General features: G+C 47.3%; 1 protein-coding gene and 1 long non-coding RNA gene across 4 annotated transcripts in view; both read right to left on the reverse strand.

The window, feature by feature from the left end:
• nos1apa (nitric oxide synthase 1 (neuronal) adaptor protein a) overlaps positions 1-5,993 on the reverse strand; it is a 90,202-nt gene extending 84,209 nt beyond the window's left edge. For 2 of the 3 annotated variants that reach the window (XR_009528291.1, XM_060066719.1), the window contains exons 1-2: positions 5,481-5,993; positions 4,974-5,045 (exon numbers count right to left, since the gene is read on the reverse strand). Coding sequence is in view for 2 of the 3 variants with exons in the window: in XM_060066719.1 (XP_059922702.1) it covers positions 4,974-5,045; positions 5,481-5,585 (177 nt within the window). In the remaining variant the exon portion in view is untranslated. The remainder of the gene's footprint in view (positions 1-4,973; positions 5,046-5,480) is intronic. The other variant, XM_060066720.1, reaches the window with a different exon arrangement.
• LOC132469563 (uncharacterized) overlaps positions 1-14,531 on the reverse strand; it is a 241,675-nt gene that overhangs the window by 146,758 nt on the left and 80,386 nt on the right. The window lies entirely within an intron of this gene.

Consider the following 14,531-nt stretch of genomic DNA (forward strand, 5'->3'; position numbering starts at 1 on the left):
AACTCCTACTCATTCCATTAACTTTCCACAGATATCTGTAATTGTATTGAGTCGGTAAGGATGTCCAAGGCGTAGATCATTTAAAGCTCATGGAATGGAAGCAGATGTTTTGCCTCATAATGATGTAGGTTTGTTTTGAAGCTGTATGAATAGTCTGGTAGCTCTGGGTCTGTTACCATATGTTACATCTGGGTTTGTGAACATCACTTCTATGAGCTGTGAAGATAGAAAGAACCGCTCCATTTACCTGGAGGACATTCTGAAATGGCCTAGAAAAGTATTTTCAAGCTTTCAAAAGTTAAAATGACAAGAGTATACTCTAGAGTCCAGAACACTCCAGAATCAAGGTACCCGACACATATTTGAATGGATTTATAGTGTTGCAGATGTTGAACCACTCATTAAGTAAATTCTTGGCTACACAGGCAGGCACATCAAAATGTTTCATGACACCCCAACAGTAAGACATTGGGGGGGAGGTGGGGAGGGTCTGGGGGGGTGGTGGATTTATGGTTGTTTTGAAGTTCTCTTCTGGATTAGAACTCCTCATGAAGAGAGTAACCAGAGAAAAAAAGAGAAAGTGTGAAAATGAGTTATACAGCGTCGGTGCAGGATGTTAATTAAAAGTGGAGCAAAATGGTATTAACGCAGCATTCTCAATTTGTCAACCCCCACACCAACAAACCGCCCACGCCCGCCTCTCAGAGAAAGGAACTCGTGAATCAGCCGAAAGTCTCGTCGCTGGCGCTCTGAAGAAGAGAAGGGCAATGTGACCGGTCAGATAGAATGCTGGAAGGTGATCGGCCGTTAGCAGGAGGTTTTGGTGCGAGAAGGGGGGAGGGGGGTGTCAAGTGAGAGACAGACCAGAGAACAGGGGTGAAAAACAGACAGATGGACGTTATACAAAGAGCAGAAAAGGAGACAGTCGAAGGAAGAAGGAAGCGGGTCAGGAGGTGATATATAGAGGGCATTGAGGGCGCCAGAGTTTCTCCAAGGAAACCAAACCAAATATTCTTGGCAATCGTACAAGAGAATGCTGAGCGGTTTTCACACAGATTTACACACAAGCAATAGGATTGGAGATGCTGCAGAAAAGCCACTGATCTGATAAACTGCTGACCTGGACTATCATCAAATCAAACCTTTTTTACATAGTGAAGCCACCTAACCCAGTCCATTAACACAATTGCAAGATATGGGATTGAAAGGAAATGAGAATTATGGAGATGCGTTTGCGCAACCAGAACAATAAATCATCAAAATTACACAATAAGTGATTAGGAGAAAGCTAATCCAAAAGGTGTCTTGTAAAAATATTGATCGATTTTGATATAGCCGAACATCCAAGAGGCGTACCCTACACTAGAAACTGCCTCCCTGAAGGTCTTATGGCATGCTTCATCTTTTTTTGCAACCAGTAATATTGTTTCATATGGTTCTATATTCTACATTTGACAAGATGCATTAAGAAAGCAGAATAACTAACTCCCTTAAACATATAATTTCTTCAGAGAAAGATAAGAAGTATCTGGTAAACAGGTTCTTAAAATGATGCTGCAAAATAGTTTCGCCCTCGGCCTTCTGTGTATGAAGAGAGGCCATAATGTGTTCTCCACTTTTTATCTGCAAATGCTTTTTTTCAAGCTAAAACTGCAGTTTGGAAAAGTAAGCCAGAGGATGTAACAATTGTAACTTTGGCATAAAGGGACTCCCCAAAGGCTTTCATGATCATTTTATTTGTCATCGCCCCTCTCTGATGATTAACTTTTATTTTTCTTATTTTACTGGATGGCAAAGGGACTCATGTTTAGAACTGAACAGCAGCAAAGGGCAGTGATGGAAGTTAGGGATTACAAGTCCCTATTAACACAATCCATATTTGACACGCAGCCCATTTAATGGACTGGTGCAGAGCCTTCTTTATGTAGTTAACGTCAATCACACAGCAGCAGGTAAAACCTAGCAGCTTCTAATTAAAACAAATAACACAATGGTTGAAATGTGAAAGCAGAAGCTGCATAGAAAAAAGCTTTTTTCTTATCCAGTTCTTTCTCTTGTCTCTAAGGGGGCAATGTTGGTACACTAATCTTTCACTTTTTCTTCCCTAATATAGGATTTACAAGTCATTTACAGTACTTCTTTACAACTCTTGCTGCAGTCATAACTATTTGTGGCCTTTGCCTGCTCCCAGGAAGGCAATTTTTATGTGATGATGAAATATATATCTCACGCACACACATACACGCAGACATATACACACTAGCGACACCAATAACTAGAATGTATTGGCTGGCTCATTCTACAGTAAATAGTTAACTGCCATATATTACCAATCCACTTCTTGGCTGTCTATTTATAGTCTCATATTTTCCTGTTATCGCATAATTTGGCATCTATTACACTCTCATGCAAGGTAAATGGTTTATATTGAAATGAATTGTTTTCACTTCAAGGAGACAGAACAAACAAACTCCTACATTTTAGGGTGGATAACAAATTGCCCTTTGTGAGTGTAACAGTGATGAAAGGGCCATTCACACACACAGCGAAAACCGGCCCGGAAATAGAGGCCGGATGGCACCAGGTTAAGACCAGAGGTGGACACCAAACAGCTGTCCTGCCACCTTCCCCACCTTGCAAAAGACGGGTGCGTAATCTTCCACCCATCCCGTGCCGCTCTACCGTCCCCACTTCCAATTAACTTGCCCCCTGAGGGAAGATTAACGACATATTAATCCCCTAGTGATTCACCATGGACAGGCTCCCGCATTCCACCCACCTGATAAGCAGCTGCTGTACTTTGGCAGTAGGGTGTTATCACGTTCAAGTTGTACAGCTCCTTTCATTACCGAGGCCATCGATTCGTGACACAGCCCCCTCCCAACAGCTGACGTGATGAAATGTGGGGCGCGCCGAAAGGTAAGCGACAGGGGGTCAAATGCCACCTCTCTATTATGATTACTTTGTCGTACCCCATCATCAACTCTGAATACGTTTCTGACCAACAGGTATTAGAGATAATCAAATTTACATTTTCCTTTGTTTCCTTGCATTATTATGTTATACTTAAGAAATAGGAAGGTAAACTGAAGGATATTGTAGAAGCTATACCAGTGGACATAATATTCTTCTCTGGAGTCATTTGTTTATCGCTGCGGAAAAAGGATGACTGGTGCACACAACGGAGAGCAGCATCTCACAGCCCCCCGGGGCTAATCAACCTGTCTGACTCCGACTCGGACAGAAATTCTATAAAGAGTTCATGTTGCATAACAGCCAGCAGAAGTGATTTATTCTCAATTCATGTAAACTGAAAAAATTTGAAGTCCATATTTTTTTTACTTTCAGCAGGGTATTTCGAGGTCAGCGAGGCTGTGGTGAGGATTGGGTTTCATCTCTGCTCTGCGAAAATAACTGATGAGGACAAGATTATAGATTACTGACCAATTAGTTAATTGATTCACTCGCTGAAACAGTTTGACTGATTGTTTCGTTTAATTAACCTTTCTCACCGTTTTACCAAAGGAATCCCCAAAACCAGATGCAGAGTGCGAGGAATCATGAAGTCAGGGACAAGGAGTCTCAGGTAAGCTTAAGAAATATTGGTTGTATTCACCTTTAAATCCTCTTACAAACCAAAGGAATAGAAAAACCCAAATTAGGACCGGATGATAAACCAATGTGAATATCTATGGCGATAATATCTGCCGCGATATTTTTGATTTACATTTCACAGCATCAATCACTTACTCAGCGCCCTGAATAAATGCCATGCGTTCATACAGAATACAACAGGCTACTTCAGTGAGTGAGGACTTACATGCATACAGTGTCCCAATCATTTGGTTGTGCCCCACAACCCGTACAATAAAGAGTACAAGTGTTGCATGAAACAAAGTCAATGTGGAAATTATTTGAATTGGTTTATGTATGTGCAATTTAGATGTTGGATGTATAAAAGATAACGAAAACAGTCCGGTATACAGTATATGTGCGGCTTTGCAATAGAACCCCATCACCAGCCTAGAACATCAAATAAAAACAGTGAACATCAAAGCTCTTCCGTTCTGTTGTTACTGCTGGCCTTTCGGTGAATTCTCAAGGTGTCCCTTTCCCCAAGGAAAGTTGGCTACAACAGGAGCCAAACTATGGCCTGCGTCCCTGACGACAACTACAAGCACAACAGCTGCCACAGGAACACAGTGGGAGGGCGCCTTTAATGTGTGTGCGCGCGCGTTCGGGTGCGTGTGTGTGTGTTTCCTTCCTAGAAAACACTGTACAAAGAAGAACAAATCCACTTTTTCTTTTACTTCTGTGTGTCATGTCATGTGTTCACTTGTCATTTGGTCTTGCAGACTAAAGTATTAACAGGGCTGAGCATCATGTTTTTGTGCAACCTCTGCAAGAACGGAATGGGAGCCAGCCTCAGTAAATCAAGAGTTAATCTGCCCAGGCAGCACTACACATACTGTCATAACTTCAGTCAGGCTGCCTAGTGACTTCCAGGCATACTACTGCCTGTCTGGCTGACAGTATTTATCGGACCATCATTCATAAGGCTAAACATTCATGCTTAAACTTGAGTAGGCCGTATAAAGCGGTGCTGCTCAACTTAAAAGGGGTGTGGATCCAGGGTTTTACACAGCTGTAAAGAGTAACTAGTTTCAAAGAATACAACAGCCAGAGGGGAGGGAGAGACCTAGCGCCAATTCCTGCCTTTCACTTCCACTTGAGGGGATTGCTTCAAAGGCCTAGTCCAAATCACTGATGGAGCAAATGGGGACACCAAGTCTGTGGTTCAAATAATGGTCTAACCTTTGCATTCCAGGCAGTTTAGCCAACCCTGCTGCTACACAATGTGATACCAACTTCTGGGGGAGGAAAAGCCCGACCTTTGTATAAACAGTTTCAAATCAGCTTCTGGGTGGGAGTAGCCTACTTGTGAGTGGACCCATTAGAAGAACTTAACTCACCCTTATTCTCCTCATCGCAGCGACAATCTCCACCCGATTGTTTGGCCGGGTCACATCAAGGCTGCCGATGTACTGTTTGCACACACAGAAAATGATGAGTCCATCCTTTAGTTTAGTATTTGCAATAAGGCATAAATAGCTTTGAGGCTGATTAATAAATCGTTAGCCTGATAGAGTATTAATCCATGATAATGAGATTCGTTCATCAGGCCATGATGCACAAGAATGCGCACCAAGCACTAGTAATTGCTGTAAAATCCCATGTAATTAAATGACTGGAAATCATACATTGGTAGATAGTCTAACACTGAACAGTGCAGCCATGTAAACATGACGCTTCCCATTGTCGGACCCAAGTCAGCTCTTCAAGCTGTCTACTCGACTAAATAATATTATACTAATAACAACAACTATACACATTTTAGTTTCTTTGTCAGTTTCACAGCATTAACCAGATTGCATGAGGGTTTTAACGCGATTACATGCAGCTGATCTAACAATGTTCACCTTTGCCTCAAAGTTGATCCCATGTTGAAAGGCTTCCTCGTTGTGTAAGGGAATTCTCAAATCATGGCCATCATCCACCAGGTTATACTTGGTTTTTCCAGGCATGATTGCAGTGATAATCCACAACAAGAAAAAATATAAAGGAAGGAACAGCGCTTCCGTTAAAAAATAAATATATATCCAGGAAAAGAAAGTCACGGATCCAACGCTATTGCTCCATCGCTGCGCTGGGTCCCATCGATCGCTGCACCGCAAGTCGACATCGGACAAGTGCTAACTTTAAATTTCACTCACTGTCTCCACTTCACGCTGTAATAAAACGTCACTTTCTGACGATAACTATTCGCTGTACGCGTGTGACCCGCTTGATTACTTTCCGATCCACCTCGGAATGAGAACACCAGCACAACATGAAAGAAAACGCAGTTTTCCTGGCTACTTTTCCTCCCGTGTGGAAGTTGTGAGCTCGGAGCCCCTCCTCCTCCACAATCCCGAAGGGCTCCACGGCAGGAGGTCACCTGATTGGAGGAATTCGGGGGATTCCACCTGTTCTCATTGGAACAGAGTCACGTCTTAACACCGGAGGAGGAGTAACGCGTTTCATTCCACCAGCCCCCGGGAAACGGGGAACGTTGACCACAGAGCGGAGCGAAAAATAATAATGCGTTCAATATGTGTGTGGGTCGGATGTAACAGCAGTCGAGAAACCTGCTCTGAATTAAACTGGGTCTTGTTTGAAGCCTTTAGCCTATGTAATAAACATTATATAGGTATACTTGTAGGTCGACCCATAGCCAACCTCTTGGAAACAAATGCAGTTTGTGAACACATTAAGTAATGTAGACCTTTCCATATATGGGAGGAATTTGTTGATTTTTTAACATTTGGAAGAACAAGGAACTTGAACCAATTTAAATGCGTGGTACCTGTCGCCATGCCAGTGTATAATTGCTGGTGTATGAGTGGTAAATTAATTCTAGCTCAAGTTGCTCAGCGTCTATGTGGGCAGTCACTATATGGACATACAAAAAAGACACGACTGCCCACTAGCGGCAGCAATGACCCGGCAAAAATATATCAATGAGATTGGATTTGGCGTATTTTCTAGGATCACTGTGTATATAAAAAAAATAAACTCTCAATTCAAAATCTTTATTTTCATGGTTTTTAATCAACTTGTTCAAATAAAGTTCTTGTACTGAAAATGTTATATTATGTACAATGAATTATGTACACATTTAAAGCCTTTTAATAAAGGCTTTAACTGAGGAATGTGCAGACACACAATGTAGTCTTGCATGAGATATGCCTTCGCTTATGTATAATGCAGGCGGCCGGCTGTATAATGCACCCCTGACTCACTAGCACCCCCCTCTCCCCTAGGTGGTTTGGGCCAGGGAAGGAAGAAGCTGGGAGGAAGGGTGAGTTTTCTGGGGCAGCAGTAATTCTCTCTTACCATCACCTCGATTAACAAGGCGATAAAGCACTGTCTGTAACAAACAAGCATTGTCTCCGCTTGAGTAAATAAAGGCCTAGCCGTGGATAAGCGTGCTTGTTTTGTGGGTCAGGATCCTATAAGAATGATGTGGAGCCCTTTTCTGGACCACTTCTGACAACATAATAACACCATTTGATTAATTAAAGCTATCCTGGACCCATTATGAACACCACTTTGATGAATGGTGTTCCCAAGATGATGAACTCTGCTATTCGTTTTTTGGCTTTGGAATGGATTGGAGGGAAATGTAATGGAATATATGCTAAAGAAAAATGTTACATAAGATTCATGTGAATCAGAACCAAAAAATAATAATAGTATAGAATGGAGTCAAGAAGAATAGAATACAATATAATATAATTTATACCATGGTCATTAATTCCTGCATAAGAACGACACACATCCCAAAACATATGTTCATGACCAATAGGAATTGTAAATAATGTGTTATGTCAATATATAAAAGGCCAATGGTCATGATCCTACTGCTATCCATCAAGAGGGACCCACATACAGATTCAGGAGAAAACTTTGTACCCATGCATGAGACGTGGATCCTCTTGCATTCCTACAGCTTCCTTAAAAGCATATAGAGCCCATCCTGATCACATACAGCAGGCGATGAATCTTTGATCCTATGTCTAGGACATGGGCTGTGCAGAGCAGATGCTCATGGACAATAAGTAGATTTACGAGGATTGGTGCACGAAACAGCATGGTCCTGCAATCCAGCTGAGCAGGCAGTCTGTCTGGCCGTTAGCAGGTGTTTGCATAGTAACTCATTGATCATAAAAAATGGGGGAAACCAACACCCGAATCAGAATCAGAATTACGTTTATTGTAATCTTATTGTACAAGTACACAGGAGTAAAATTATTATGCTTGGTACCTCAATATACACATAGCGGCAACACTGGACATTATAAAAAGGCTCAAAGCAGGTAACAACACTATTCTTAGAGGAGAGTATACTTAACACATTTAGATACAGAAACACCGAATGATGACGAGGGAAAGAAACAGGGGAAGTTAAATCAAAGGAGACACAGTTAATTTAATAATAAATGTCTACAGACACAAGATGAATTGAATGAGCACATGTTTTCACCCCTACTATTACAGACACTATAACAGAATGGGACAATTATGGCTTAGTTTCAATCCGTAAAGACCTAGTTGAATTCGATTTTCATATAGTTCATTGTCAACATCCCAAAGACTTTGTCAAAAACATCCATGCTTATCGTGTCCATGACCAAGTATACAAAAATGTAGCCAACTGAAGAAACACCAACCATCATATTTTTATGAGATGCTATCGACATTCACCTCTTCAAACTAATTCATTTACTTTGACCTGCTACTGTTAGTTCTGCCTACACAGCAGAGATGGAGCATTGTGTTGAGCCAGCTCCAGAGAGCTTTAAGTGGTGTTCATGCCAGTCGCTTGCGGGTCAGTGTGTCAGTGAACTAAACTGTATCTGGAGATTTTTTCCCCTTGAACAAAGATTCTGCCTTGAGCTTTTACTTGGGTGGCAGGCTGGCAGCTACAACGCACAGCCAGACCATAAGATAGTCCTACACGCACCAACAGAGGCTGAGATGTATTATTCATGGAGAATTGGTGTGCACCATGAAGAGAATTGGATCCACTCCTCCCAAGAGACAATAAGAGCATCAGACAAGGAAGAGGCGAGCACAAGAGATGGATGTTGGATCATGTCGTACTTCACTGGAAAAAGTACTTTCTGGGCTATTCCTTCCACATGCACACACTACATCTGTGTGTGTTAGCCTGACACCATGTGGACACATGTTGAATTAAATAGATTTCCCCTTGGGCCCCATTTGCGCATAGCAAATATTTGGGCCGGGCAAAAAGAAAATGACCGGAAAACGGTCTCATTGGAATCCATTTCGCCATGAGAATTTAAAGTTCTCATGGCGAGAACACCCCTGCAGGGTGCGGAAGGGTTCGGTTCGCAAAGGTGCGGTAGGGAGGGGGCGGTATAGCCCAGCTCAGTTCCGAGGTCGCGTTTCCACCGCCGACAGTACCCTTAAGGTAGGCCGGATGTCGATCGCCGCGGCAGCTACGTAGACATCGTAAACAACTTCTTCCTCCCCAAGAATGCAGACGAACGTCTCCACCTCCTTGTTCGCCCAAGCAAGCGTTTTACGCGACATGTTAATTGTAAAGAATAATACCTCGAGGCTACTGTTTGTTTGGTTTTATCCCCACGTCGCCCGGAAGTGATGATTCTGTCGACCAATCAACGGAGGGGGTGTGTAGCTAGAATTTCCCGGGACACTTTCAGGCGTCTCGTCTCGTTTTCAGTACCCTAACGGAGGAGTACTGAAAACGTCAGGAAGTGTGTATTTATTGGCCAGTGTCATTGGCCAGTGTCCTCGGACACCTGGCACAAACCGCGGAGCGTCAGACCCAGCTGCAGCAGGCCCAGAACGATTTCCTGGTGGAGCTGGCCCGCTCCGTGGCCACTGACCGGGAGGCCATGCGGGAGCTGCTCGGCTCCGGAGAACGCGGCGGGGAAACCCGACCATGGCGACATATATATGTCCCCAAGATGGGGGAGGCAGACGACCCAGAGGCCTTCCTGGAGACCTTCCGGGGGGTGGCCGAGGTCTCAGAGTGGCCGCCGCAGGAGTGGGCCCACCGTCTACTGCCTCTGCTGACGGGAGAGGCCCAGCTCGCGGCCCACAGCCTACCAGCGGCGGCCCAGAAGGACCTTCACCGACGGCAACCGGCCCTTCACCTTGCCAGCAGCTGCGGGACCAGGCGAGGAGGTGGCTGGGCCCGGGAAAAAACAGGAGATAGTGGAGCAGGTGGCCCTGGAGAGGTTCGTCGAGGGGCTTCCGACCAGAACATCAACCTGGGTCCGGTACCACCAGCCCGGGAGCCTCTCGGCGGCCGTTAACATCGTGGAGGGCCACCTGGCTCCCCCTCTGTTGGACCGACGACCGCCGATCCCGAGCCCGCGGACCGGTGCGGCAGCCCTGCAGCGGGACAGGCCCACCCCGGGGCCGAGGGCGAGATGGGGGGGGGGTCCCAGTCAGGAGCAGGCACATAGTGCACCTTCCCACCCCATCCCGCAGACGGGCACTCAGACGGCAGGGGAGGCGTGTTGGCGGTGCGGACGGCCGGGCCACCTTCGGCGGGACTGTCCGTTGATGGAGGTGGGCCAGGTCGTCCGCATCACCGGTGCCCCGGTTCTTCCCCACGGTCCCAGCGAGGCGTACCGTGATAGAGGGATCGAGCGTTTCGGTGAGATGTATACACGGGGATGTTCACACGTATCCCTTGGTCCCTATCGAAATTCGTTATGGGGGGAAAACGCATAGAGTCAAGGCGGCGGTTAGTTCGAGCCCCCTGATTCTAGGGTTAGATTGGGCTGGGTTTCCAGGAGCGGTTAACGAGTCTACGGGGGTGCGGACATGACAGATAGGGACATGTAGGTCATGCGCTGTGTTCTGCGCCGATGCAAGCGTGTCCGACGCTGATCAGGAATCGGGAGGTTCTCAACCCGAGGTCCGAGCGCCGAGATTCCCACCGGTGGACGATTTCCCCCTTGAGCAGTCTCGTGACGCTACTTTACACTCAGCCTTCAACCAAGTGATTGCTATTGATGGTTCGAGGGTACAGCCAGACGCAGCGCTGACTTACCCACACTTTGTGGTCGTTAGGGATAGGCTTTATCGGGTGGGTCGTGACACCGAGAGTGAGGAGATTTTTACCCAGTTGCTGGTACCCAGGAGCCGCCAGGAAATGATTTTCCAGGCGGCGCATTACAACCCAATGGCGGGCCATTTGGGGTACAAGAAGACACTAAACCGGATAATGGCTAGATTCTATTGGCCGGGGATTCGGGCGGAAGCGCGTAGGTGGTGCGCCTCCTGCCCCGGTTGGTGAATCCCCCCGCCATCCCCAGGGCTCCCTTGCGGCCCTTTCCCCTGGTGGAGGCCCCATTCGATCGCGTGGGCATGGACATTATCGGGCCATTAGAACGTTCCGCACAGGGGTATCGATTTGTGTTGGTCCTGTTCGACAACGCAACCCGATACCCGGAAGCAATTCCGTTGCGCAATATCTCTGCGAAGAGTGTTGCGCAGGCGTTGTTTCATGTCATATCGCGGGTGGGAATCCCAAAAGAGATTCTCACTGACCAGGGCACCAATTTAATGTCACGCACGATGAAGGAACTTTACGGGTTGTTGAAGGTCAAGGCCATCCGCACGAGCGTCTGTCACCCAGCCACTGACGGCTTGTGTGAGAGGTTTAACCGGACGTTAAAGTCCATGATCCGGAAGTTTGTACTGGAGGATGCTCGAAATTGGCATTAATGGCTAGACCCTCTGTTGTTTGCGGTGTGGGAAGTTCCTCAGGCTTCCACAGGGTTTTCCCCGTTCAAGTTGCTCTATGGGCGCAGGCCCAGGGGCGTCCTGGACCTCATTAAAGAAAACTGGGAGGAGGGGTCCAGCGACAGTAAAAACGAAATCCAGTACGTCATGGACTTGCTTGCAAAGCTCCACTCACTCGGGGTAATGTCACGTGAGCATTTGCACCAAGCCCAGGAGAATCAGAAACGCCTGTACGACAGAGGGACTAGATTACGCGATCTTACACCGGGGGATAAGGTCCTCGTTCTGCTGCCCACCTCTAGCACCAAATTACTCGCAAAGTGGCAAGGTCCCTTTGTGGTCACACGGCGAGTCGGGGACGTGGATTACGAGGTAGTGCGGCCGGACCGCGGCGACTCCCGACAGATCTACCACATCAATCTGCTCAAAAGGTGGATTGATGTGGTCCCGGTCGCGTTCGCCACGACATTACCGGAGGGAGAGGAGTTCGAACCGGAAGTCCCTACTCCGGGCCCTGTCCCTCCGGTCGGCCGAGGAGAGGATCTGTCGGGGAGTCAGGCGGCGGACGTGGGCAGTCTGCAGCTCCAGTTCGCCGACGTCTTTTCGCCCCTGCCTGGTCGCACCCCGTTAATAACTCACAACATCGAGACCCAACCCGGGTTAACGGTGCGGACACGTCCCTGCAGGCTGCCCGTCCACAAGCAAGATGTGGTACGGCGCGAATTGGCAGCAATGAGTTGGGCGTCGTCGAGGAGTCCCACAGTGACTGGTGCAGTCCCGTCGTGCTGGTGGGGAAGCCGGACGGGTCTGTCCGGTTCTGTGTCGACTACCGTAGGGTGAATGCGGTGTCAAAGTTCGATGCCTACCCAATGCCTCGGATCGACGAGCTAGTGGACCGGCTTGGCATGGCCACGTATTATACGACCCTGGACTGCACGAAGGGCTACTGGCAGATTCCGTTGTCTCCAGCAGCCCGAGAAAAAACTGCGTTCTCCACTCCGCTCGGTCTTTACCAGTTCAAGGTGCTGGAGGCGGAGGCGGAGGGAGATTCAGTATCTGGGGTTCCACCTGGGGCGGGGGAAGGTCCGGCCGCAGGTCGGTAAGACCGCGGCGGTCGCCCCCTCCCCTCGACCCAGGACCAAGAAGGAGGTGAGGCGGTTCCTGGGGCTGGCGGGTTACTATCGGCAGTTCGTGCCGAACTTCTCCGACCTGGCCAGCCCCTTGACCGACCTCACCCGGAAGAGGGCCCCTGATACAGTTCAGTGGTCGGAGCCATGCCAGGTGTCGTTTGAGGCTATTAAAACAGCCCTCTGTGGGGAAGCAGTCCTGTGTGCTCCTAATTTTGCTCTCCCTTTCTCCGTCCAGGCAGACGCGTCGGATAGGGGGTTGGGCGCGATCCTGACCCAGCAGGTGGAGGGGACCGACCGTCCGGTGCTGTACCTGAGGCGCAAGCTGTCGGACCGCGAAGGTCGGTACAGCACGGTAGAGAAGGAGTGTCTCACCATCCGGTGGGCGGTCGGTGCCCTTCGCTACTACCTGCTGGGTCGCCAGTTCACCCTCTACTCCGGCCACGCCCCCCTCCAGTGGCTCCACCGGAAGAAGGATGCCAACGCGAGGATCACCCGGTGGTACCTCGCGTTGCAGCTGTTCAATTTCCGGGTGGCCCACAGGCCGGGGGCGCAGATGGTCGTGGCAGACTTCCTCTCCCGTCCCGGGGGGGGGGGGAGTAGGTTTACGGCCGGATGGGTCCCCGGCCTGTGTCGGGCGGTGGGGGTATGTGGAGGTGGGGCGGCGTCTGGCCTGCAGGGGGAGTATGGAGCACCGGGTCTGCTGGGGTGAGGTGTCTGCAATCTGACCCAATCAGGAAGTGTGTATTTATGTGCCTGCTTGTCTTTCAGTCAGGGGTTGAGAGAGAGAGAGGGAAGACGCTCTCTGCGAGCCAGGGGGAGCGTCATAAGAGCTGGAGACGGACGGAATGCACACGGAACGTTGTCCTTTTGTTCCATGACTTTGTGTTTGTTAACCCGAAGGGGAAATAAACGGGAGTTCGCTCCTTTTTCTTCAAAGAACTGTGTCCTGACTCCGCTGAACCCGTTACACCCACTTTTGGCAGTGTAAACGCAACCCTTGCCGCACCTTTGCGAACCGATCCGTTCCGCACCCTGCAGTGGAAACGCGGCATTAGCTAACCCATGGGCAGTTTGTAAAAAGGTGTTATCTTTGTGGATTACATTATGGCTGTCAAATGAACATTTTCCCCATTTAAAAAAATGGTGCAACAACATCACAAAAAATACTGGTAACATCATGACTCAGTTGGTTTTGAGTAGCAGTTGCAACAGAGTACTTCTCCAGTTGATGGCCACCGCAGGTGCGATGGGGGATGAGTATGAAAGTTCGTAGTAGGGCGTCAGGACAAACACTGAGACACAGTTCAGTTCAAGAACAGATAGCCGCCTCTGCTATCCCAAGGACTCAACAAGTGTCCGTTTCTCCTGGATTTTCCAGGTACGATGAAACATGAAACAAAGAAAAAGTGCAGCATCAGTCATGGGGGAGGCATTGTCACAGCCTCCAACAGTAATAATAATCAACCATGGTTTGTAATTGTCTTAATGATTCGATAAACAATGAAAAAATGATCATACAAAAAAATCGCTTGATTCGAAAATGGTTATATCAGTAATCAGTAATCAGTCATCATGGTTCTCAATAAACCTTGTGTGAATGAATGAATGAGTGAACCTTTGTTCAAAAATAAAACAAAACAAACATAAATGTTCAAAAGCTGAGCAGTTGTGTCAAGAAGGAACCAACATGAATTCTCACTTAGATAGGCGGTGACAAAAGTCCTTGCATCTTTCGAAGACTAACCTCTCATGAAAATAAAGGAATGAAAATAACTATGAAGGTTTTATTGTAGAAAAAGTCTTTAGCACCTGTAACTGCAGAATTTGAATGCGTACACTAAAGTCACAGTAAATTTGAAGTCGTATATATTTATTTTGCATGTGTACTCTAAAGTCACAAATGTGTAACAGTACATTTGTAGTCGTAAAAAATATCTAAATATTTTTTATACCATTGTAAACACAAAATAGGGTCTACGAGTACGCTAATCTGTGTTACAGGTGCACAAATCCTTTTGCTACAATTATTGCAGCGCAGTTGGTGCAAAA

This window comes from Gadus macrocephalus, chromosome 12 (genome assembly GCF_031168955.1).
Source record: "Gadus macrocephalus chromosome 12, ASM3116895v1".
Classification (NCBI taxonomy): domain Eukaryota; kingdom Metazoa; phylum Chordata; class Actinopteri; order Gadiformes; family Gadidae; genus Gadus; species Gadus macrocephalus.